Source organism: Natrix helvetica, assembly GCF_964273705.1.
Source record: "Natrix helvetica genome assembly, chromosome: 1".
NCBI lineage: Eukaryota > Metazoa > Chordata > Lepidosauria > Squamata > Natricidae > Natrix > Natrix helvetica.
The window spans coordinates 201905684-201931646 of NC_138548.1; the positions used below are offsets into that span (position 1 = coordinate 201905684).

Consider the following 25963-nt stretch of genomic DNA (forward strand, 5'->3'; position numbering starts at 1 on the left):
TGCTTCATCTATCAGGGTCTGGCTGATGCTCCAATTTCTCTGTCGTCATCACATCCTGATTGTAGCTCAGCATGGTGGTTGGGGAGGAAAAACAAATATCAGGTCATACAAAATAGCCACTCCCATCCCTCTGCCTTACTATTGGGCTGGGCAGAGGTCCAGGGAACGGGCAGGAAAGGTTCAGTTCATGCAAACCCTTTTTATCTCCGCAACATTCCACCAGGCCGGAAATTGTTCCACCTCCTCATCAAGATGCATATTTTTTCATGTTATAGAATAGTTACATCTTGTTCCTAAATGAACATTTTACAAGCAGTCTTCCACCTCACAATTGAGCCCAAAAGTTATGTTGCTAAGTGAGAGACTTAAGTGAATTTTTCCCCATTTTACGACCTTTCTTGCAGCAGTTGTTAAGGGAATCCCTGCAGTTGTTAAATTAGTAGCATGGTTGTTCAGTGAATCTGCCTTCCCTGTTGACTTTGCTTGTTAAAAAGCCCACAAAAGGTGATCACATGACCCCGGGACATGGCAACTGTCATAAGCATGAGTCAGTTACCAAGCATCTGAATTTTGATCCCATGACTACGGTTGTAAGCAGAGGTGGATTGTTCCCAGTTCGGCCCGGATCAGGCGAACTGGTAGTAGCAGCAGCCACATGAGCGCGCGCACATGCACAAGCGAAATGGTAGTAAAAAAATGGACAACCACTGGTTGTAAGTGTGAAAAACAATCAAAAGTTCCTTTTTTCAGTGATGTTGCAACTTTGAATGGTCACTGTTGTAAGTCTAGAATTAGCTGTATATCTTTGTTGTCTTAAATTGATTGTTGTCCCAAGCCCGATTCTTTTGCATGATTGTATAAAGTAGGGAAATTGTTCTTTCTTTGCATGATTTCTTGCCCCACATCACATTCAGGTCATTTTAACTTCTTATTGTTTTATTAGATGTTCCCCCCACCCCCAGCTTTCATCCAAAGCGAAATCCTACCGAAATCCTATGGCTTGTGCAAACTACTTTGCACAATGGAGTTTCTCATCCCGCCTCTAATCTTTCCTTCATGTAACAAACCAGAGCCAATAAGATTGTCAGATGAACCTCCCATGGGCACTGCCAATAAGATGCCACCCTCCACCGAGTACAGGATATTATGGCCTCATCTGAGGACAACTCTTCAAAGGATTGAGAGTATACACTCTACAGTAGTTGAGCCAGGTCTTAGCACAAAACTTGGCTCAGAATTGTTCCCCACAAGGAGGGCAACAAAACAACTGCTGAATTGACTGTTGTTGTTTTTTGGGGGGACGGGGGACATTTAATTCTGTTGAAGTGAACCCAGGTATTAAGTGATTCTGCAGTTAAATGAAACTTAAGGAGACCAGCTGAATAAGGATATGGCTGCACCTTCTAGTGTAAAACTCTGAGAGTTTTTCATTACTGGAAGTTATAGCTGTTGGTTATACTTGAAGCTTGATCTTCAAAAAGGGATGGATGTTTCGTTACTTAATCTTTTCTCACAGACTTACAGAGTTGAAGGCCAACTTAGAAGGAAATGCAATAAGGTAACTCATAAATGTTGTTATTTAAAGTACAATAGATACAATATAAATATTATTTCTTGTTTATCTATTTATATTAAGAACTTTGATATACAGCCTTAGTTCTAGGTTGGAGAAATGTCCTAGCAATGAGAACAATAGACCAGTGGAAACACTTGCCTTCAGAAATTGCGGATGCTTTGAGAGGAGGAGCCAACGTCGCAACGATACGGACATGTGGTCTCGATGCTCCGAGATTGCAGCTGATACTTTTGCTGCTGGGTGGTCGCAGAGAGGGTGAACAGGAAGAATACGTCTTGCTGATCTCAGGGACATCGCAAAGTCCCTGATCGATGCAAGAGAAGTTCTTCAAGCCGGCGACAAAAAATCCAGCCAAGGCTGATGAAGTTGGGGCGGCTCCAAAATGGAAGGATACAGAAAGAGAAGGTGTTTCCAGCTGGTGAGGAATTTTTACCATTTTAAAAGAGACTGCCTATAAAAAACTTAAAATTAATTTAAATTGGAGAAGAGAAGAAATAAATAATTTCAACAGCAGAAAGAAACTTTAAGCCTGCGAAAGATATTCTTAGAAATTCAGAAATTATCAAACACATTTGAGAGGATGGAGAAGAAGTTGGAAGACCTAGAGCATCTAACAGTAAAATATGATGAAGAAGTTGGAGATGTTTATCAAGTGGAAAAAGTGGAGGTTAGAATCCTAAAAACCAAAGAGGAAAATGACCATAAAGAAATTAAATCTGCTGATATTTATGGTGATTGGGACTGCATGGGATAAAAGTGCAGTGGGTTTTTGTGTGTTGTATCATCTTGGTCCACTGCTCATTCCACGCTCCCCATGTTTCTTATACTAATTTATATAAGTACAACCTTTGATGTTGACAAGCACTTATATCTTCAAGATTATATATATGCTGATAAAACAGTGTTTTGGCTCCAAATCTCACAATACGTTCTCTGACTGTCATTAAGAAACCCAATTTCAACACCATCATGACAACATGGAGCTAACACTTCCTATTTCAATAAGATCTGTGTAAGAATAAATGAAAATGTTTGTGGGCTAACGAGGTATGTTTTCCTCTCCATTCCCCATACATCTGTTTTTCTTGCACTGTATCAACCTTGAGACTAATCCTCTATAATCTGAACAAATTTGCATACTGCTCAGAGTATGGTAGGCACTTCACAAACGGTGATGAGTCAAACATTCTGATTATTATTTATTATCGACAAGAGCCTCCTCTTTAGAATATGTTCTAACATTGTGCTGTCAGAATAGCCATTAGGTCTGTTAAATGATTTGATGGAGCGTGCCTTAGGCAGGCAGCAAAAGATTAACGGAAGGTCCATAATTACGCAATGAAGTAAAGCAGAATAACAGAATAACAACAGAATTGCAGAGCTGGAAGGAACCTTGGAGGTCTTTTAGTCCAACCCCCTGCTCGGGCAAGAAATCCTATATCATTTCAGACAAATGGTTATTCAATCTCTTTTTTAAAACTAGAGCATTCACAAGTTCTGGAGGCAAATTGTTCCACTGATTAATTGTTCTAACTGTCAGGAAATTTCTCCTTAGTTCTAGGTTGCTTCTCTCCTTGATTAGTTTCCATCCATTGCTTCTTGCCTTGCCTTCTGGTGCTTCGGAGAATAGCTTGACTCCCTCTTTGTGGTAACCCCTGAGATATTGGAACACTGCTATCACGTCACCCCTAGCCCTTCTTTTCATTAAACTAGACATACACAATTCCAGCAACCATTCTTCATATAATTAAGCCTCCCTTCCCCCTGATCATCTTTGTTGCTCCTCTCTGCACTCTTTCTAGAGTCTCAACATCTGTTTTATATCGTGGCGGCCAAAACTGGATGCAATATTCAAGCATATGCATTTAATGCAAAATATTTAATTTCTAATATATTCCCAGGTAGGACTCACTATCTGTTACATTTGTAATCCAGTTATAATAATAATAATAATAAACTTTAATTTATAAACCGCACCCTTTCCTAAACAGGACTCGGGGCGGTGTACAGTCATATTAAAACAGTATAAATACAAAATATGGGTATACTTAAATATACAAATAGGTAAAAGGAGGAGGTAGGATGTGGACTGTACAATATTTAAATTAAAATACAAATAAACATTAAAATACATTAAAATACCCTTAAAAACTACCCAATAAGATGTTTGCCAGGAGGTTAAAATGGGACTATAAATCAGTTAAGCCAGCTAATTGGAACAGGTGGGTCTTCAGTTTCTGTCGGAAGGAGCGGAGGTCGGTGGTAGTTCTAATATCGGGGGGGAGGTCATTCCAGAGGGTTGGGCCCATCACAGAGAAGGCTCTACTCCTGGGCGCCGCCCATTGACACTGCTTAGTGGACGGCACCTGGAGGACGGCACCTGGAGTTATATGCTGCAAGATCATGTGATAATAACAGTATAGTAAGCCAATGGTCCTCCCTAACAGATTCCTAGACTTTCAATATTTTCCACTGCTGAATTGAAATTTTCTGCACCTTTTATGAAGTCCACACATCTTAAGTTGCCACGGTTGAGAAATTCCGGTTTAAGGTGTTCCCAACTTCCACCCCAGACCTGGACTTCTGAATCGTATTTTGCCCTTTGAGAATATGGTTCTCTGCACAGCCTTCAAAATTATGCTGGCATTCGGTGTCCCCATTACTAGTCCCTATCCTGGCTCAGTTTCCCCCATCATTATAGTTCCCTGATTTCCCTCCAAGATGAGAGAAAGGCATGCAGATTTTATATACCTCAAGAGTATCCTGGTATGCTGTCAAAAATGAGTTAGAAATACTACTTTAACACTGGAACAGCTGAGGAGGACTTACTGAGAGGAAGGCAATGTCATCGGGAAGGACAAAGTAAGGAAAATGATGTTTTCAGGGCACAGGGAAAAAACTCTCACATACCCATCGAAGGGAAAGGGTGATTTTAAAAAAAAGTTGGAAATTTTAGATCATACATAAGCTGCGACAGATCATCAGCTACGTGCCAGCATTGGGCCATGCTCTTTCAGTATATATTAAAAAGTTCAGTGGTTCCCACCTCCCCACCCGCAATGATAAAACTGCTTTCTTCTTTGAGGGACAGGCTAGGGCAGGGGTGGGTTCCGGATCCCGTTGCAACCGGTATGGTGCAATGCGGCCAGGCGGTGGGCGGCCGCCACATAAATGCGCACAGCACACGTGCACATACGTGCATGCGTACTTACCGCCTGCGAGGCCTCCACGATGCTCCAGCTGTTTGGCGGAGCATCACGCAGGCACCGTACGCTCCATGCGCAGGCGCCTAAGCCCCGAACAGCTCAAATACCGGTAAGGAGCGCGGGCAGGCAGGTGGGCCCTCCGGAGCACCATACTGGAATGGTACCTGGTGCTCCCAGAAGGCACCGGTACACCTGTACTGGGGCATACCAGTTGTAACCCACCACTGGGCTAGGGAGAATTGAAGCTGGGAAGAAAGGCAGCCACATGGGAGAGACCTAGGTAATGGATTGAACCGTAAGGAATTCATCCTATTTAGAAGAGTGGGAGAGCTGGCCTCCCAGGAGGGTTGGGCTGGATTTCCCAGAGCCCCAGACCAGGCCAGGCTAGAAATACTTACAGATCTCTAAATTAGTTCTGGTAGAAATGGGAGCCAGGCCAGGAAAACTTAGCATCCTCATACTATTTGTTTGTCAGCTGTCGAGTATTGGGGAATGGACATGAGGTTCTGGGTGAGCCAGTGCTTGAAAAAGTGGGAAGGACGGGGTGCCCTGTTTGTAAGCTGCCCCTGAGGGTTTGAACCTGGGCTTGGAGAAGAAAGGCCCCTGGTAGAGTCACAGAGCATCAGGAGAAGCTTCATCGTTACTTCTCTTAGGGGGTCCCCGAAGCATTGCAAGGAGCGCAGTGAGAGAATGTCAACTCCACTGCGAGCGAGTCTAGGACACTCCCATCATGCACCGCGCCTCTCCTGCCATTGTCCTCCCTCGATTGTAAATGACTCATTTTGTCTCCATGGTGATAGATGCTGCAGAAAGCAAGATTGCAATAAGCGCACGTGGAAAGAAGCGGGGGAAGGACAAAGAAAGCACCAGGCTCAAGGGCGTATGCTTGAGACGATGATGATGACAAAGCAAGATCCCGTCGCTGGGTTTTCAGGAGTCCATCTTCAGCCCCCTCCACCACCTCTGTCACCATCTGTTGCCACTCTTCAATACTATAGTGCAGCTTTTTTCACTTCATAAAAGAAGCAATTAATGAGGTTGGAGAAGAATATTTTTTTAAAGCAGAAAAGACAGTAAAAAAAAAAATCTATGGGCCTTTTTACACTGGGTTTTAGCATGGAGTTGGCAAAATACGACCCTGGCGTGGAACTTACTGTCCCCGCTCACCCGGGCTGGCTGGCCATCCCTCTCCTGCCCCAGTCACCACAGTTTCTCTATTACCCTCCAAGGTCATAGGGGATCAAACCTAACAGATGTGACACATTTGGAGGCTGCCCTTGGACAGTATCAGCAGCAGCCTGAGGGAGAAAATGCAACTAACATTGATACAGCTGAGGATAACTATAGGCCGTTCCAGCATGAGACTGACAAAGGCAACGTTATGGGGACCTGGCAAGAAAACGATGTTGCTAGAGCATGTGGGTGGTCTGGTGAACTGCAAATGGGCAATGTGGATTGCATTTAAGTATTGATCCACCTTTCCAGCTTAATCAAAAGAGACATATTCATGCTACGAGATAGAGATAGAACAGCAGGGTAGAGGTTAAGATGATGGGCAGGAAAGGGGATTCGAACGTAGGAATTCATCCCCAGCCACAAATGCTCTTTGGGTGGCTTTGGGATAGTTCTTCTTTGTCAGCCCAGCCTACTGTACTTCACAAGGTTGTTGCTGGGGGGAAAAAGGAGACAGGGTGGAACTGGAGCCCATGAATGAAAGGGAGGATATAAATCTGATAAACCACTCAACAGATTGATTTGCAAGGTTCCAGTTCAAATATGATTACAGTCATGCTGGTCTAGAAATAATATTCTTTATAACATGCACCTTTATCATGGATGATCTTTATTTCAGCTGTATCTTTACTAGAAAATATATTTACTAGAAATTTAGTTAATGATCTTTATTATAGAGTATACAGTATATATAAATACACTCTGGCTCTCACTGTAATCTACCTTTAATCCTTTCCTATCTGCAAGCTTTCTGTTATTTGTTTCTCTTCAATCCAGCAATTTATCTGCATTAAGATACAAATTACTACATGGAATGAGTTGTACCTTGACTTTTTCATCACAGCAAGCACACAAAACTAAGCAGTTTCTGGAGATTCAAATGATATTTGCAGGCAAAAAGAATCATTCTGTTTGTAGGAACAGTACCCCACTCCCAGCTGTCCATATGCCCCCCCTTTGCACACCTTTAGAATCTCTTTAAACATTGGGGTTTTCCCTGGAGCTGAAGCTAGATGTTTTGGGTCCACTTCAAGGGACTTTGAAATATGTTGTTTCCCCTGATGCCAAATTGGTATTTTATATTGTGTTTTGTATTATTTTATGCAATAAATTGTTAATCTTATGAAGTCAGTCATTCTGAAGCTGGACTGATTAGAAATTTGCCAGATAAATAAATATAAAGTAACCAAAGCAAAACCTTACAAGAACAAGACAATTGTATTTCTTTACAGAAACACTAAGCTATTTTTATCTTGTCAAGGATTCAATCCAAATGAAAAGTTCTCCGGTTCTACTTGCCAGTAAGAGCCAAATCCCAAGTCACAATAGGGCTGCCCCAGGATATTTGCCAGCCAAATTAGGACCAAAATGCTGCAACTCTGAATTTCCCATTTGTGATCTGAATAGCCTGACACACAAAGTTCTCTCCAAGACAACATCCTGCATATACCTGTGGCCAGCAGATTAATTAATACAGAGAATGGGAGCAAAATATAGTGTCAAGTACCTAGCGCACACTATTCTTTCCTTTTCCATCTCTTCTGATTTATCAATATTTAGTCCTCAATTTACAACCACGATTGAGCCCAAAATTCCTGTTGTTAAGAGAGACAGTTGTTAAGTGAGCATTTGCCTCATTTTATGACCTGTCTTGCCACAGTTGTTAAGTAAATCACTGCAGTTGATACTGCAGTGAGTGACCCGGTTGTTAAATGAATCGGGCTTCCCCATTGACTTTGCTTGTCAGAAAGTCGCGAAAGGTGATCACGTGACCTTGGGACATAGCAACAGTCATAAGTACGAACCAGTTGCCAAGCATCTGAATTTTGATCGCATGACCATGGGGATGCTGCTATGGTTGTAAACAGAGGTGGTATTCAGCCACCGAACCGGTAGTGGAAATCGTGGGTAGGCCTGCCCTAAGCTGTGCTATTTAGACATGTGTTCAAGCCAAAGTGCATGCATGGAAGGCTGAGCACATGTGAGCGAAGTTAGCACGCGCATGCGCACTCTCACATTTGCGAACCGGAAGGGAAGGGAATATCACCCCTGGTTGTAACTGTGAAAAATGGTCATCATCGGATACTTTTTTCAGTGCCATTATAACTCTGAATGATCACTAACTGAACTGTTGTAAGTGGAGGACTACTTGTATATCATTAATATATAAATATTACCAAAATAATTACATGCTATATGCTACATTTTATAAATGAATCTGCTTCAAACTGAGACTTTTCTGCTAGATGCTTAATTCCTGGGTTGGCCTGAAATGAAAGCTTATATATCCTGGTAAAGTAAGGAGCAAAGCATGATATATTTTCTTCCAAAGCAGGAGATGATCCTGCTTTCATCATTTTGTATTGAAATTGGGTGATTCAGGCAGAATGAATAGGTTGTCAATTACTGTCTCCTATTTCTTGTTTTCTCTATGACCCATATAGCAACATCCATTTACAGCAATCAGAAAACTAACCACAAATGGAAATGAAATAAGCAGATACGAAGATTATTTTTTAATGGGCTATGCTGCAAACCGAGCAGTGGTTTAAACACGAATGCTCTGATATTTCAATCCAATTTTCCCAAGCTGATGCCCTTCGAACGTACTAGAGTATAAGTTGCATCATTTCCGGCCAACATTGCCAGCATTACTGGGATATTATGGTTATCGATGTTTATCACTTCTGAAGGGCAGTACAATTGTATTAGCTACAATTCTTAGTGAAATAAAGGCAGAATTAGGATAATATATTTGGAAGGCACTGATCTATATTAAGACTAAGCACTTTTGATGTAAAGTGAACACAATTTAGAAACCGAAAATCTACAAGCTGTTCAGTTTTCAGTTATTAGTTTATTCATAAACATTGTTTATTTAGCAATATGTTGAGAAAGAGAGACTATCATCAGGCTTGCCTGTGGAACAGTGTAAGAAGTAACACTAGTGTGAACTGAATCCCGCCCCCAGTATGGGGAAATGCAAGGGCCTCTGAACCAACATATAAAATGGGAAACCAATTAATACCAACATTAATGGAATAATTACAACATTCTGTGTTTAGAAATATCTTAGGACACAGGATGGGAGAGTCAGTTTTCTTTCATGCTCTGTTTCTCTTTTTTTTATGTAGGTGGAAAAATATTTTCCAAATTAAAAAAAAAAAACAAGCCCTGCCTATCATCGAGAGAGATGGAGAGAACATGGATCCATCCTATGTGTGTAAAATAGAGCATGCCCTAGCACAATGTGAAATAAAAGTCATTTCCTGGATCTTTGATGACATAGATAGGGCCTGCTTTAGGAAGGACCTCCTGTCTCCCATAGTATTTGCCCACCCAATTTGAACTGGGTTCCTTTGATTAAACAATGCTATCAAAGGAGACAATAGAAGTGTGCCTTTTTTTTTGTTGTTGTTACAGTGCCTGCTTCTGGAATGAAGTTTGCCCCAAGATCAGGATGCACCATACCAATTTTGAGTAGTTTGGAAAACCAGTAAATACCACCTCTGACTGGCCCCACCCCCAAGTCCCAGCTGATCTGGAGGAAATGGAGATTTTGCAGTAACCTTCCCCTGCCATGCCCACCAAGCCACGCCCACAAAACCAGTAGTAAAAAAATTTGAATCCCACCACTGGACCACACCCTTCTGGAGGGCTTTGAAGACCTTTGATGAAAAGTCCCTTTGAGTTGTGTGTGTTTTTTCATTCTGGTCAGTGTTGTCATCTTTACGATCCTTTATTCCATCGTTTATTATATATTTTTTCTCTAGTTTTCCATTCTTTTCACTTGCGAACTGTAAAATTTTTGGTATCCAAGGGGTACAATGAATGGATGAATGAATGAATGAATGAATCTAGCTCAATAGGAGAAAGATACTATTGGCTGAACAATTTAAGGTAGAAAGTGAAAGCAGGACTTGTATGTATGTAAAAGATTTACATTTTAGTGCCATGGCTTAATTCCAAAAAGGGATTGGATGATCTTCAACCTATTGCTAAACAACAATTCAAATTCCTATTTCTTAAGGTAGCTGAGGCTGCTGGTTGATTCAGCCATATCTGGAGTTCATAAGTTCCCCATTTGAGATGCATTACAATCATTTAAATTAACTTATTGAGAAGGAAGAAGGCAAGGAAATGTGCTTCTACAAGTTAAATTCAACCTTATGATTACAACCACTGACTTTTAATAGTGTCATGGTTAGAGTGCAAGGATAGAGGAGAATTAGGAACACAGATTCAAGCCTCCTCTCATTTATAAAGTTCATTGGGTAGTCTTGATCTGTCTTAATTTCTTAGCTTAAGATGAGTGTGGATAGGAAGATGTCTCAATTTTTTTTTGCAGAAAATATTACAGTTATTATAAATGCAACGTAATTTTTCTCTGGCCTCTTCATTTTTCTTTCCCAATTCCCTGACTTTTCTCTATGGCAATGAGTGATGAAACCAACAGATTTGTTTGGGTGCTACCCTTACATGATGCCAGAAGAAAGAAGAAAATGCTATTTTAACTTCAGCATAGCTAAGGACGACTTCAGCCTTTCTCATCCATGAGCTGGGGATGAGATGAAGCGGTGAATTGCATGGGGACAAAACTCACATTATCAGGACTTGCCTGTAGTAGCGAGTGGGGAAAAGGCCTCCAGCAGCCACCCACGCCAGGCTGTTCAGTGGGAAAGGAGTGCACTCTGCACGTGCCCAGGAACAGATGTTCCAGAGGCAAGCAGGGAAAAGGCCTCAAGGCACATTTTTCAGTGAGAAAGGAGTGCACTCTGCACGTGCTCAGAAGTGCTCTTCGCGGGTTCCAAGAGAAAGATACAGACCACTACCCGGCTCCTTGCCTTCCCGCCCCCATCTGCCTGCCCACTGCTCGGGAAACTGAGTAATGGATGTGGGCGGAGCCAAAGTCGGAGGGGGGGGCGATTGGGTGGAGCTGCTGGCACTGTCTAGCGCGGTCCGCTGGGCTGGTTGCAGACCGCGCTCGGCTCCGTCGTTCGCTTGCTGTCGCCGCCGCCGCCATCCGGGCAGCCTCTACCTCCCGAAGGGACTCGGGAGCGATGGGCCCGGCGCTGCTGCTCGCGCTGCTTTCGAGCCTCGGAGCCGCCAAGGTAGGAGATGCGAACTCAAACGCGTTGACTGAGTCCGACGCGCAGACTGGCCGTGTGAAACGCGATTGATACCTGCGATCAAGGAAGCCAAAGATAGAAGGGGAAATTGTTTACCCGTCAAGTAGCCCATACTTTGGCGGTAGGCTAACGGGCGATTTCTCTTTTGTTTCCCTCCATCATTTGGGGGCTTAGTAGTCGTCCCTGGTTTGTGGCTTGGCTTCCTTACTTGAGTCGTCTGTCAGCTTCTTTGTGGCGCATCTGTATTCCTGCTTCTCTTAACCCGCTTCTGTCCAGATTGCCAGGATTTGATCTGGGGGATTCTGGGGGATTAACCATAGCAAAATAAAGCGGGGCAATTCTGGACGGTCTGTTAAACCACATAGTCCACAATTCAGAGCTGGGCTCATCAGAAAGTCTCAACCAAGGGACGCTTCTGCGTTGTGATGGGTGACTGAAGTCCTGATTTTTCGGAGGAAGCAGGAATTATGGAAGACCAGGTGCCAGCCTACATGCAAGATATGTCTAATACTTCTCTTCGAGCGATTTCAAACTGCGAAGGACATCTAGCTGCCCTTCTGTGTATGAGTATGTGTGTGCGTGCTGGGACATTTGTCGTAGGAAAGTATAAAGCACTGTGAATCATAAATGTCTATTTTTCACCCACCTACCCAGTGAAGTCACTGTTGTGCAGGGGATTCACACATGTGCCTATGAGAAGCAGCTGTGTTATGTTTCACAGGACTGCTGAGTGCTGGGTACTTGTCGGTGAGAGGACAAGCAAGGTTTGCAAATTGTCTTGTGTGGCTGTGCCAGGATTGAACTGTGTGTGGGGAGGGAGGGGGGGTGTTTGCAAAAGAATGGTGCAAAAGCACTCTTATATGTGCAAAAAAGGGTGAGCGTTTATTTATGAATGTATTTGATTTCTATAGTTGCCCATCTTAGCAAGTGACTCTTAATTGGGTGTTAAAGGGGGCAAATTGTGAATACATCTGACTTTTATAGAAGGGGCGTGACAGGTGACTAGGTAAAAAGCATTGTGTCCTAAGACCAATGGGTGCGTATATAGGGTAAGGTGTCCAGGTGTGTTCACAAAAAAGTGCAGCATGGAATACATATGTGTGATGGAGGAGCAAGAAGACATGTTCTGTGATGCCGTCATGGATGCTTTATGTAAGCACCGAGTCCCTTGCCACCATCCCTGCTCTTGGCGTCATGACTGATTCATCTTCGCCTTGCGAGGGGGGGGGGAGAGAAAGCAAAGGCAGAGCTAAGTAGGTTGCTGAGCGGTAGCAAAACATCAGCTTGATGCGTGGAGGGCTGACTATTCCCCTGAAAGGTCAGGACCACGTTTGATTTAACCATGCAATCCTTTGATGCGTTGATTTAACCCAAGATTTCTTCATTTCCCTCCTGCCGGTGGGTGTGTGACTAACCCTGCAGGAGGACTGCAGAGTCTCTTTGGCGTCCTCACAGATTTCTACATGGTTCTCCACAGAGATGCCTGCCTGTCTTTTTGTGGGAAAAGAACTTCCTTCCCCATTCTCCCAGATGCTCTCTGCCCTGCTTTTCTTTTCCTCCCTACTGGGCTGAGGCTCAGGTTAATTTTTCTGATTAGATACAAATAGCTAAATGGATCAGGACATTTCTTCTATTTTCCAAGGTCTGGAGGGTTTGTCATAACTTTGGAAGAATCTAATCAGACTTACTCTACAGAAAACTGGGCCACTGAATACAGAGAGGAAGATGATAGGAATAATGAATGAGAATGAGAATAATCAGATGCTGAGAGGAGAATGTGTTTTTCATAGATCATATTGATATCGTTTGAGTGGAATCAGGCTATATGTTTCTACGGAGTTTACATGTGTTTGTGGCCATGTGTTTGTGTGTGTGTGTGTGTGTGTGTGTGTGTGTGTGTGTGTGTAGAGAGAGAGAACAAATGGTTAATAAGATTAAGCTCTGTCTCTCTCTCTTATTGTATTTGTATTTTTTAAAGTCTTGATAACATCAATAGAACTTCTGTTATAGGGTTGTTTATAAATTGTATGATAAATAGACAGTACACCTCAGTCAGTGACAGCCAGTCTTCATCACGATGACCAATTAAAAATGATTAACAAAAATTAGTGTTTGCCATAGAAATACTTACATTTACATTGATGTGTAGTGAATCCATTGCCAAAGACCCAGCTCTGAGTCCACAGCAGGAATGATCTAATTAATTATCTCCCTCCCTGCCTGGCCCCAGCCTGATTGCTGCCTGTTCATATTTATTCACTTCCTGTCAATCATCTTCCCTGTTTCTTGCAGCCTCTGCCCACCACAGGTAGCTCCCATGGAGGGATGAATCACAACCTGCCAGGGGGGATCCGGCGGGTGCGCCGTGAGCTTCAGGGGGCACCATATGAGGCTGTGGAGACCGCCTTGGCCAATGAAGTGTATTACCCGGAACTGGTTCAGTTGGCTGCCCTTGAAAAAGCCCTGTCGACTCCGGGTAGCCAGCTACAAGAAGATCACTTTGCCCAAGCCTTAGAACGAGCGTTGGCTTCTTCTGGGAACCAGCTGGCGGATGAGCGAATGGCCCAGGCCCTTGAAAGAGCGGCGTCCCCACCTAGCAACCAGTTCCAGCCAGACAAGCACCTGGCACGTGCTTTGCAGCGCCTCCTTCAGGATGGGCATCGCCGGGACCAGGAATCTGTCTACCTGGCAAATCTGCTGAGGCTGTGGGATGAGGCCAAGGGGGCAACCTTGTACCCCGAGTACGATGAGACTGGCTTGGCAGGTGGCTCCTCTCCACCCAGAGCACTGCCGAATCGTTATTGGGCCCCCGAAGGAGGATTTGAACCCCAAGAAGAAGTGGGCGCAGAGGAGGAAGCTGCTGGAGAGGTTGACCCCGAGATGCTGAGGTAGCCAGACATGAGGGGAAAAAATCAGGGTTTGCTTTGAATAAGGATTTAACTCTCAACTGTTCAGAATGCGGTCATTGAGCGGTAGAACATAGAGTGGGATGTGCCTCTGAGCCTGTGGCAATTCATTTTCCACTGTTGAGTAAAGTCAGGCCACTCTCATACCTTAATTGAATCAAACTTTTTAAAAGAAAACAAAATGGTTGGTAGTCTCTCAGGGAGTAGTTCACAAAGGAAGCATAAATGAAACGAAAGGAATTTTTTCAGATTTGCAGCTCCTCCTCCTGCACTGAGAACCATCCACTCTCTGGAATAAAGGCTTAAGAGAGGGAGTGGCTGCAGAGGGAAGAAAGGGGGACTACTGTAATTCTTCTCCCATTCTTAGAAAATTTTCCTGATAACAATAATTATGATAATCATTATTTCATCAATAGAAAGCTACTTTGAACCAATAGGATACATTTTATTTTATTCATTTATTAAACGTTTATATTGCTGCCCAACTCGAACACGGTGACTCCGGGCAGCGTACAACATTTTTAAAAAAATCATTCAATTATGATTTCATTCAGGTTTATTATTTTTTGCTTAGACCCGTGACGATTTGCTTTTGACGGGTAAATCTCCAGTCTGGGTTAGTTTAGGAAGCCTAGTTTGTCCCATGATTTTCTACGCAGCAAAATATTTTGTGAGACCTTCTGGGGCAAAGGGATGGCAAGAGCTGCAGTTAAGGCTCAAGCCATGTTTTGTGAGAGCTGGCCCGATACAACTGGTCTTCTTGTCCTTTTGGAGCCCCGAAGTTGAAAAAGACTTCCTTCTTCATACGGCCATCAGAAATGTAACAATCTCTCCAGAGAAAAGTCAGGCTTGGGCAGTGGGTTCATGGGTCAAACTGAACGTGGGAACTGCAGGGAGCAGCCCCTCTCAATTTCAACTCAAAATAAAGATATCACTGACGAGCTGGCCGGGTTGCCCCTTTGCACACATTCAGACATTTCCATCCATGCTGGTCCTCTCCATTATGCAGCTCCAGCTACATTGCAGACAACCACACCATACTAATGAGGAGGTGTCTCTTCACTGATGTCACCAGTGTGATTTGAAGAAGGGAAGGCTTGGTGCCCAGCGATCCCATGTTCAGTTCTCTGTCTGAATGCATCAGCTTAACGGGGAAAGGATCTATGCCCCCAATCCTCAGTGCACATATAGATTTTCCTGGATTCTATTCTTGGGAAGGGAAGAGTTGGGATCTTTGTCTTCTTTTACTTGGGGAATTGTAACAGCTTTTGAAAGGGTGGTGGGAAAACTTCTAATGTGTTAAGAGTTTTGCTTGGCTCAGAATGACGTGTGAATGTGGCTGTTGTAGTTTGCAAGCCATGGTTTAAAAATATGCAGCAGCCCAGCCACCATAGCCCTTTTAATAAAAGCCATGTTTCATAAATCATAGCTTGGTATGAACTGAGTGCAAATCAATACCTGCAAAAGATGCTTGCAGATTAAAATGGTGGCATGAGTGGAGTGGTAACCCCCCAATTCTATCTATCTCTGTCCTTTTCAGGTATCTGATTGGCAGGATCCTGTCAGGAGCAAGCAACCTGCCTTCACAGCGCCTCCCAGTGGCTCCCCGACGCCTGCGTCGTGCCATTTTTGATGGAGGAGACCTCCCCGACCCTCCCAATCTTCTGCGGGTCAAGCGTCTTGGTGGGGAGAGTGGGGACGAGCTGCAGCGAGTCAAGCGGACAGAAGGAGAAGGGGTGGGTGGGAGACGGAGTATGAGTGGGGGCACCCAGAGGCTTCGGTATCTCTCTGAATAATGAGAATTGGTTTCTGTCAAAAGAAACACTGGGAAGCCACCTCACTGATGAGCCCCCCCCCTTTGAATGTCAATGGACTGTGAGTGACACCTTGTGTTCTTCCCTGCCTCTGTCCTACCTGTGACCCCAAAAATACTGGGAAAGAAGGGGGATAACCTTGGACTGGGATCCCCAAATCCCAATTATGTTCTATAAAGTGTGTGCAGGGGAGGGCCACTTTTCTCTTCACTGACCTTCTCAGTGTCCTGATGGAAAGGTCTTTTCAGCTAAGGAGATGTCTTTTCACTGATGGCTAGTTCCTACTTCCCTCCAAAGCCAGAGCTAGGTATCACCAGCCTCATCCTTCTCACATCTTGGCTTTTTTTTTTTTAAAAAAAAATGTGGCTTAAACAAATTTCCAACTCCCCCCACCCAACTTCCAACTGCCTTAATATTCCTCCTTCATTAATGCTGCCTCTCACTCCTCCCTCCCTGTTTCCACCTGCTTGTTTCTGTCTGGTTTGTAAGATCCCTTGTGTTCAAACCTCGTTGCCTACATAAACAAGCTGCATTTGCTGATTTGTTGCCATGTTCAATCAAGCTTGTGGCGAGAGTTTTCGTGTTGATTAATTACTGAATAAAAAGTCCCACCAGGTATTTTATTGTAGCAGTGGTCTTGTTTGTGTGGTCCTGTGGAAAGTTTTTTGGGAAACCTTGGATGTGGCCCTCCGAACTCCTCCAGAATTTGCCATGAAATTCTAATTTATAGAATGATGACGACATGCGTGGGGAGGCATCATATTTCTTATATTTAGTTAATTAATCTTCAAATGTTTTGGTTTCAGCTGGCCCCCACCTTTCTACTCAAAAGGGCAAGAGTAACTAAGTTACAGAACTGGGTGAAGATAGACTGTTACCTTTAACTCCATTCTGGGGCTCTACACTAGTATTAAAAATAAGTTGATAGATTCAGACAGTAAATCTAATCAAATTGTCAACCTAAAAGTTACTTCCATGTTTTAAGTTTTCTGGACACTCCTGTTTATTGGGCTCTTCAATGAAGAAAAGCCACAGAATAAAACAAAAATCCTTACACTAGAATTTGATGCTAAATCTAGGAAGGCCTACCTGGCCTAGAGGGTACTATTAGAAGAAAGAGGTTGGTGCTAAATAAACAGTCTACCTCTGGGCTTTCAAAAGTCAAGAATCTTCAAAAACAATGATTTCCATGTCAAACTATATTGGTATTCTATTAGTAGACTTGCCTTAAACAAACAAGAAGTTCTGACGAGAGATGGTGATCACTCCACAGGGTACCATGAGTTTTATCTTTGTAAGCCTCTGGGAGTCACTGAGGGTGAGTAGGGCGGCCATATACATAAAGAGAACTTTGTTCTCTTCTGGATGTCATATTGAATGAGGAGTTCAATGCAACTTGAACATCACAGAGTCTTCTCCTGGAGGGACACACCTTCTCCCCAATTCTTTTCATGTCATAGAGGACTCTGACAACAAACAATTTCAGGAATTGGAAACTTTTGGGGAACTAGGTCTTTTTTCATTTTCAACTGCATTTTTTCATCTACCAAAGGCCTCAGGGAGTATGGCGGTTTTGACAGATCTGAAACCCTCTGTCCTTTGTTTCATTTTGGGGAGGGGGAGGAACTTGGGGATTATTTTAAATACTAAAATTTAAACTTGCTAATGGCTTTACCTGCTGTCATTTCCTGCTGAACATCACTTGGAAATCATCTTACTCTATAACTTGCTGGCAAATTTTGACTCTCTGACAGTTTCGACATGCAAAAATCTGGAATTAGGAGGCCATATATTGTCTGTGAGCCTTTTGCTGTCCAGCTCTGAATGAGAGAAAAGGGTTACGCAAACAATTTCAAAAAGTCATGAAAGATACTAATAACTAATAAGACACCATCACATCAGCATTTTCTAAAATTTATTGCAACGGGTACAGCAAATCCGTGACATATCCAACTCTGAAGAATGTCTGCTGGTTGGGATCAATCTGGAGTCAGCGCTGAAGTCACACCTAAGCACGTACCACAAGCAGAAAAGGTGGAAACGATAAGATACGTTCTGAAATCTGTGACGCCCAAGGCATTTGGGGGTTTTGAAGCGAAGTCCAGCTTCTGTACCCACTCCCTCTAAAATAGCACTAAAACCCACTTAAAAATACTTAACAACCTTAAAAAGGATGCATTATGAGGTAGGAAGGAGGGAAGGAAGGAAGGAAGGAAGGAAGGAGGGAGGGAGGGAGGGAGGGAGGGAAGGAAGGAAGGAAGGAAGGAAGGAAGGAAGGAAGGAAGGAAGGAAGGAAGGAAGGAAGGAAGGAAGGAAGACACTCACTTATGGGGTACAAAATGAGGGGCAATCACCCAGTCAGACAAAAGTGCTTCGTTCATTTCCTGAAGTGTGTTTTCTGGAGGTAATTGTACTTTTTCTTTTTAAAAAATGTGTTAGGCCTGATGTTTGGTCCTCTCCCTTGGTTGTCATATGCACACCTGCGTGCAAGTCCTTCACAATGCATGCACATTGAAGAAGAAAGGGAATATTGAAAAGCTGGGGGTTTCAGCTTTGCCTTTTCTGACATTGTTTCTCAATTTACAGGCAAATGTTAAGCCAGCTGTCTCCAGCTGAGGGCCCTCCAGATGCACTGACTTTAGCTGCCGTCATGCTTGAGCAATAATTAACCTTGCAGTCCAAGGAGTTTGGCTGGCTCTTTGAAGCTTTACACACCAATCAGTCATGTGAGCTTCCCACAGCAGGGCCTGTGAACAGAGCACTCTGCAAACTTGAGGGATGCCAACATCATGTTCTCTATCCTTAATAAGTCTTTTTTGGCAGACATAGCAGCAACATTTTAAATTGAAACAAAATCGTGCCATTTAAATTTCCTATAATTGTCCTGACATGTCAGTCTGTACTAGTAAAATGGAAGATTAAAGGCCAGCAATTGGGTGTTTGACTCTATGTGAATTTCTCAACTGTTTATCATTCAAATTAGCCCTAAATAGTATACAAATGTATGTATATATGTTTCAGTAAGCCTCACTAACCTGCTGATATCAGCTTTTGAGATATACTTGGGATTATCGTATCTGGGCTGCAGAAGATCAAAGAGGGGGGAGAAAGCTCCAATTCTTCATTTCTATCAAATAATCATCTGGATTTTTTTTCCCAGCCCAGTTTTATTAATCCTAACATATCCCACAAATCAAGGCTAATACAAGACCGCCCTGAACAAATTAGTCTGGGCGGGAGGTGAGACAAATATCTTGGGATTTGCCCAAACTATTTAGTCACAAGAACAGAATGCTTCCGTATCTCTTCCAAAGACTAGCATAAATTGAAGAAGACCCAGGTTTGCAGCTGCCACTTTTCTAGGGAAAACAGAATTTGTATTCCTTGAGATTTATCCAAAAAAAAAATTAATTATTATTTTGCACATGTAAGACAAAGGGAGGGATATTTGTAAGATGCAGGAAAGAATGCACTTTATTCACATCACGGTCAGGACATTTTCAATCCCAATTGCATTTGAGTGTCTCATTGCCTGTAACTAAGCAACGACTCACGTGGTTGCTGGTGTCCTGCCTCTCACGCAGCTGGCTTTGTCGAAGCATCTGTTGGCTCCATTTGTTACCCAAGACAGAAGAGGCACAAGATGTGCCCATGCTTACCTCTTCCCTTCCGGGGTGGTGTGTAGCCTGCAGGCAAAAGAGCGTCCTGCCTGTTTCCCAGCACAAAAGCGAGGGTGGCCAGAACCAACGCATCGGCGATGCCCAGCAAGGCGAGAGTAAAGGCCCAGTGGATTGAGCAGGTACCCAGGGTGTAGCTCCTGGCTTGGGGCCCACACAGAGCCCTCACCTCTGGCGCTCCCCAGCCATCTGGGAAAACCAGGCAGCCAAGAGCCTGACAAGTTGCTGCGAGACAGAGAGATGGGCAGACAAAGAGGAAAGAGGGGGGTGAGACAGAATTAACAGAATCCATACAGACACTTGCTGTGGAATACAACAACAAACCCACTGACTTTTCCCAGGCTTGATATCCTCCTTCCTGTGGTTCAGTTCAACAACATGCATAACTAGGTCAAGAAAATAAGGAATGCTTTATGCAGAGGTGAGAACGCAGTCTCCTCTAGAGCAGGAGAAGGCTGGTTTCCACTCAAGGGAGATCCCCAAGTTTGTTTGGGGTTGAACGGCCTCCCACAATCAGCCATGGAGATGAAAGATGACAAAAAGCTTCCACTGAGATTACTAGCCTCTTCCTGCTGCTGCACTGAACCCAGAAGGGAGAGTTTTCTTCTGCAAAAATGAGTCTCAAACTCTCTCTCTTTTTGGAAGCACATTTCCCACCGACAGGCATAAGGAGAGAGAAGTCGTCCAAATAAATCTCCCCCCCTCTCCCAGCTTGCATCCATGGTGGCTCTAACCTCATTAGCAGGCTGCAGATTTCTATTTTAGTTTCTACATTGTCCATCCCTCCCCCAGCCTGGCCTAGCCCAAAGCAGGTGAAATTTCACGATGCCTGCTGTCAAGGTAACTGGGGAAGCTTCATATTTGATTGTTCTCTTCTGCTGTTTTAACAAATATATCAGCAGGCAGTGTGATTGCTGACTGGGTGAGTGCAAATAACCCTGAGATATATACAGGTAGTCCTCATTTAATAACAATTGGAACTGGCAACTCAGTCATTAAGTGAGGCTGTCATTGATTGCAACTGTGACCATCCTAAAGATCTTACTTCAACTGTCCTTTTCTTTACAGATCGGGGAAGATCATAAACGTGTGGATTGGCTGCAAAGTTTCTGTAGTAATAATAGCTACAAATGGTCGCTAAATGAGGCAGGACTGGATGCCTACTCTTTTGCAGCAGAATCCCAGGTGGGAAAAACAGTTTGGTTGAAAGCAGGTATCCTCCAACTTTGCAATGTCGTGACTCCTAAAAGTGATAAATGAATGACAGTGCCACAAATACAATAACCTACCGGTATTTCACTTGATCTGAGGTTGTACAAGAAAGAAACACACCATTTACTGCACTTTCATCATTAGATTTTAAACTCTATATGAAAATTGTTATAGAACTTTGCAACTTAATAATATAAAATATTTTCATTGCAAGTCAATAATACTTCCCTATCACATTTACAACCATATTTTGAACAAAGTTTGGCATAATTCCTGAAATCGGGATTTTATTTCTGAAAGAGAAATTCCTGCTGTACATTCCGCATTTATCTTGGATTTATGTTTGAAATGAAATAGCAAATCCCAATTTTGCTTATACAGGCAGTGAGGGGATATGTTTTAACACTGTTCCTTTATAGTGTGCACAAGCCCTTCAAACTTGCTCTTGACCACATAGGGAGTTGTTTTCAACAGTTTGAAAAACCTGGTTTACAGAGTTGCCAAAAGTGCTACTTGCATGCCGTATGGCTCTGAGGTACCTTTCCCAGTCTGAATCCGAATTAATGCATGATCTTAGCCACGTAGAACTCATATTTTTTCTCCCAAGGTTGTATTTGAAAGGTAACAAAAACGATCATTTACAAGTGCTCTTAGATCACCAGAATTTTTTGTTTCACACAGAAAACTCAAGACAATTGGCTTCAACCTGTGGAAGTTTCTATCCCAGCATTTCCAAGTTAAAAGGGGCCATTGAAGATGCTCTCTAAAGGGCCCACAATTCTGAAGCCAGTGGGGAGAGATAAGAACTGGTTGCTTTTCAATTCGATCAGCCCCAACATGTTTTGGCATTTCAGAATAACAGAGTTGGTATGGACCTTGGAGGTCCTCCAGTCCAAGCCTCTGCTCAAGCATGAAACTATATACCATTTCAAATAAATTCTTGTTCAATCTCTCCTTAAAAATCTCCCGTGTTGGAGCACCCACAACTTCTGAAAGCTGAGGGTACTCTATCACTGGAGGTTTTTACGAAAAGATTAGGCAACCATTTGTCTGAAATGATATCAACATCTATGGTACTATCCTCCTGCTAATTAATAAATGATCCTGTCCATCAAGAACTTATCCTACCCTACCCTAATTGAAAGGAACGAGACCTGCAGAAGAGCACTTCATTCACTCCTGAGCTCATAATTCAACTCATAATTTCTAAACCAAGCCAGCAGCCTTTATTGCCACAAAGAATGATTAAAAAGAGTGGGCAGCGACCTCCAAAACAGCCCCTCCCCAGCCCTGCATGTTTTCTACAGCCTTCTATACTATTATACAAACAAATCAGGGCACACCCCCACAAAAAAGTGAATACAACAAACGCACAAATGTTCATTTGCAAAACTCAGACCCGTTTCAGAGTTTAGCTTGGTTAGAATGGTGTCTGGGTTACCTGGATGCAGAACTAACTTTTGCTTCACATTGTGCCTTACTCATGGATTGTATTCTACTCTCTCTGACTTGGTAGCTCCAAAGCCTGGTCATGGGAATCACCTTCGTTCTCGAAGCAGCTATTGCCGATCAGACCAGGAGAAGAGTTTTGCCACTTAAGATCCTCTAAGGTGAAAGGCCAGGTGTGCAGTGTAGCTTGATGGAGGTAGGATCCCTGATAGTGAGGGACCTGCAGGCTCACTCAGATGTAGAAAACAATTTTCTCTCATTGCAGCAAGGGAAGAACAATCAGAATACTCGGGGACACTGATGGAAGGGAAACATAACCTTTGCACCTGAACATTCCTATTTATTCTGAATGAAGACTGCGTGGTCTTGTCTGAATTTGACTGTTTCTATCCTCAACAAGGAGAGACCAAACTTTGTGTTTTACAAATTCAGTTGCTAAGTTTACAACGTGGCTTGTGTGAGACTTGAGCTTCGGCAGCATCTCTTTTTTGGAGGCTCCTTCCCTATCCCACTCCCATGCCTCCCTCCTTCCAAGTTTCTTCCTTGCCTTTTCAAAAACGACAACCCAACCCGGGTTCTCTTACCTGCTGAAAGCTGCTGCCAGGCGCACACCTTGTAGACGGTCCCTGCACTGCAGACCCAGAAAAGACCCAGGGAGGCCACACTGCCCATCACCAGCACCAGGGCCATCAGGACAAAGACAGCAGCTGCTTTGAAAGATGGGATGGGGGTTAGGGTGACCAGCGATCCCTCACACTGGAGGACCCCGTCCTGCTCCGTGCAGACTTGGTAGAGGCCGAAGGAGCCCACAGCGCTCACGCTGGGATCGGAGAGGGCCCCGGAGATTGGCAGCTGGTAGGTGAGGGGTGCTGTCTGCACCCATGCTGGCTGGATAAGCACCACCACCTCCAAGATGCCAAAGCAGAGGCTACAGCCAGCCCAGAGAGCGCCCACTGCCCTGGCGTTGCGCACAAAATCGGTCTGATAGAGGGCTGCTGCTTCTCGGGCTGCCAACATTGTCCACGTCTCCTTTGAGGGACCTGCTGCAAGTGTCCTTCTGCAAGAAGTGTTTTTCTTTTCCTTTCTCCAGGGAGCCAAATCCTACGAGAGCATTCGTGCCTGAAGCCAGTTGATGTACCCCTTCTCTGGCCACCCTCCTTTCCTTTGCTCAGCTCCTCCTCCTTTGGGAAAAATAACTCTGCATACCTCTGCTCCAGCAGCTCCACTTCTCCACTGAGTTGCTCAGGTTCTCCACCCCTGGAATCTGGCAGCAGACTCGTGTATCCCCCCACCTCCCTGTTCCTCGTAGGGATCTCCTGGGGTGACGATTGCTAAGCTCTTTTCCTCTGCAGCCTCGGCACTCCTCCGCTGATGGTGATGGAGGAAGGTGGGGGGAGCAGTGCTACATTGCCTCCTTCTCCAAGATTGGCATCCTTCTTTTCCTGGGTGCTGTGGGGGGAAGGGGAGGGAATTGGTTTCTTTCCCTTGCCAAGCTCATCACTCCCTACACTGCGTTTTGCTTCTCCTGCCCAGGCGACAGGAGCAGCCCCTTGGCCAAATGCCCACTGGCCTTGCCCCTTCCTCTCCCTCTATCTTTCTGAGCAACAGCCACTAGGAAGGAGTTGGACTGGATTCAGAGCATCTGCTGCCCAATTCATCTTCCACACAAGAGGATGGATGCCGAGGTTCGCCAGTTCTCCACTGCTAAATTGTGCCCTGGCTTGATAGAACTGGAAAAAGGAGGCGAAGGAAAGACGAAGGAGACTCGGGTGGGGGTAGAAACAAGGCTCCCTTTCTCCTATTCGCCCCAGGCGTGAGTTACAGGGATGCAAATGCCAGGGAAGGCATTAGAGCTTCCAGCAGGAGGCAGCAAGCACCTTTAAATAACATAGGCAAGTGATTGGTGCCATCCAGAACTGCTATATGTCAGTTTGTTGAAGCAGTGATTATCTTTGCCTGGGCTATACCACTTCACACTCACTGTTTGTGCGATACATCGCATAGAGGGGGAATAAGGGAGATGGGTTGCAGCTCAGAGCCATCTGCTGCTCTGCTCTGAAAGGACATTCAGCCTCCTGCCACCTGCACTGATATATACGGGCATATATGCCAATATAGACCTAGCCACTGCAGCGAGAACTATACCCGAAAGACTGGCTGCTAATCTACCTTGCAAGGTTCTTCTGCCAGAAATTCAGGGGGAAATGAGAATAAGCAGCATCTTTCTGTTTCTTTCACTGGCACCATAGATGTGATCTTTCTTAACTACTTTAGAGGATTTTTGAATGCGTTACTGAGAAATGCTTGGAATGCTTAAAGCTCCCGATATAATGAATTTGAAACCTACTCCCTCTAGTGAGTGTTAAGCGTCAACGGAAGAGGAGCATAAACAGGGCGCCTGAGAAACACACACGTTCAAGGAAAACTCAAAGGTTTGCTGAATTAAAGAAAATGATCATGGTTGTGGGAGTGAAGCTTTACCTCCAAACAGACCAATAAGGACTAGGGCTGCTCGTTGGCACAATCTGCCAAGCGCCATATTGCTCAACCCACCATCAACAAAGATACCCTTACTGGACTGTCTTTTCTCAAGAAAACTGGAACCCTACGAGTGATGGCAACTGAGAAGAGTGAAGAGAAGAACACCGGGATCAGGAGGCAAAAAGATACTGAGAAGGATGAAAGGAAATGCTTTTGTTAACATTAGTTGGATGGGATCAGACCAAAAGGGGAGATTCAGGAATGGAAATGTCTGCAGACACCTGGGAAGAAAATGGGTAGAGATTGGGGTGGTATATATATATCATCACAGAAGACCATGCAGGCAGAAAACCATATTTTTATTTTTAATGTTGCCTTTTTTTAAATATTTGTGTTGTATTTGTACTGATAAATAAATAAAGGGAGACTAGTATAGATCTATTTCGAGCTATTTAGCTCTCATCAGCTAGCCATACCCTTACTGGGATTCGAACCTGGGCTGTATTATATCTTAGGCAGGAGTCTTAGCCACTAAGCCACAGGCTCGCCTCCTTATCAGTTGAGCCAGGGAAATAGGTATGTATTTGTGTTACAACCCCTGGTATGCCTAAATATGGGAGGAAGGTCACTACTCCCTCTCTATTATTTATCAGTACAAATAAACACACACACACACACACACACACATATAAAGTGAGCAGCCTGTGGCTTCAGACAAAAATGCCACTCCTAACTTTCCACTGGTCAGTTAGCTTTAGCTCTGTCCCTGCTCCAATTATCCTAGCAATCTATTGGTTGTCTGCCACCGTTAGCAGAAGGTAAGACCCTCAGACGACCACGTCAGCTACCAAGAAAACTGATGACGGCCAATGCTCACCAGTTCTTAACGTATCAGAAAATTCTGGGGCAGGCTGCCAAACAAATCACTTGGGACGGATGACTATCAACGTAATTTTGTGTCTCCTATCATAAATGATTAGATTAAACAGATCCAATGAATAGCCCAGCATTATAGGTCACAAAGAAAGGGAACAAGGGAAAGGGACTGATGCTTCCCAAATATTTGATGGAGGGCATCATGTGGCTGCTGTTGGTTTTTCTTAGCATTTGTCCCACAAAGTTGCAGAGCCTCTCAGTTTTTGCAGCCTGCTCTCCTAGTTCTTACAGCAAAGCTATCAATACCTGACGTGACAGAGGAGTTTTCTTTATCAGCCAACTTGCTGCAGTCTGATATGGATCAGAGCTGAGGGGGGGGGGGGGTGTAACTGGCCCTAAATCAG

The 25963-nt window shown here is 44.0% G+C and overlaps 2 protein-coding genes across 3 annotated transcripts; one reads left to right on the forward strand and one right to left on the reverse strand.

The window, feature by feature from the left end:
- Positions 1-10957: 10957 nt before the first annotated feature.
- PCSK1N (proprotein convertase subtilisin/kexin type 1 inhibitor) lies at positions 10958-16211 on the forward strand. The gene is made up of 3 exons (XM_081938218.1): positions 10958-11126; positions 13437-14032; positions 15591-16211. Exons 1-3 carry the CDS (start codon positions 11076-11078, stop codon positions 15844-15846), a joined length of 903 nt encoding a protein of 300 aa, XP_081794344.1. The 5' UTR covers positions 10958-11075; the 3' UTR covers positions 15847-16211.
- Positions 16212-17755: 1544 nt separating this feature from the next.
- LOC309385465 (LHFPL tetraspan subfamily member 5 protein-like) lies at positions 17756-24410 on the reverse strand. 2 transcript variants are annotated; one of them, XM_081939968.1, is made up of 4 exons: positions 24323-24410; positions 22787-23651; positions 19524-19766; positions 17756-17872 (listed from the first exon to the last, which is right to left on the reverse strand). In XM_081939968.1, exons 2-4 carry the CDS (start codon positions 23217-23219, stop codon positions 17844-17846), a joined length of 705 nt encoding a protein of 234 aa, XP_081796094.1. In that variant the 5' UTR covers positions 23220-23651; positions 24323-24410; the 3' UTR covers positions 17756-17843. The 2 variants fall into 2 exon arrangements, with proteins under 2 accessions (XP_081796094.1, XP_081796093.1); XM_081939967.1 differs by lacking the exon at positions 24323-24410 and having other exon boundaries at positions 22787-23999.
- Between the last annotated feature and the right edge of the window lie 1553 nt (positions 24411-25963).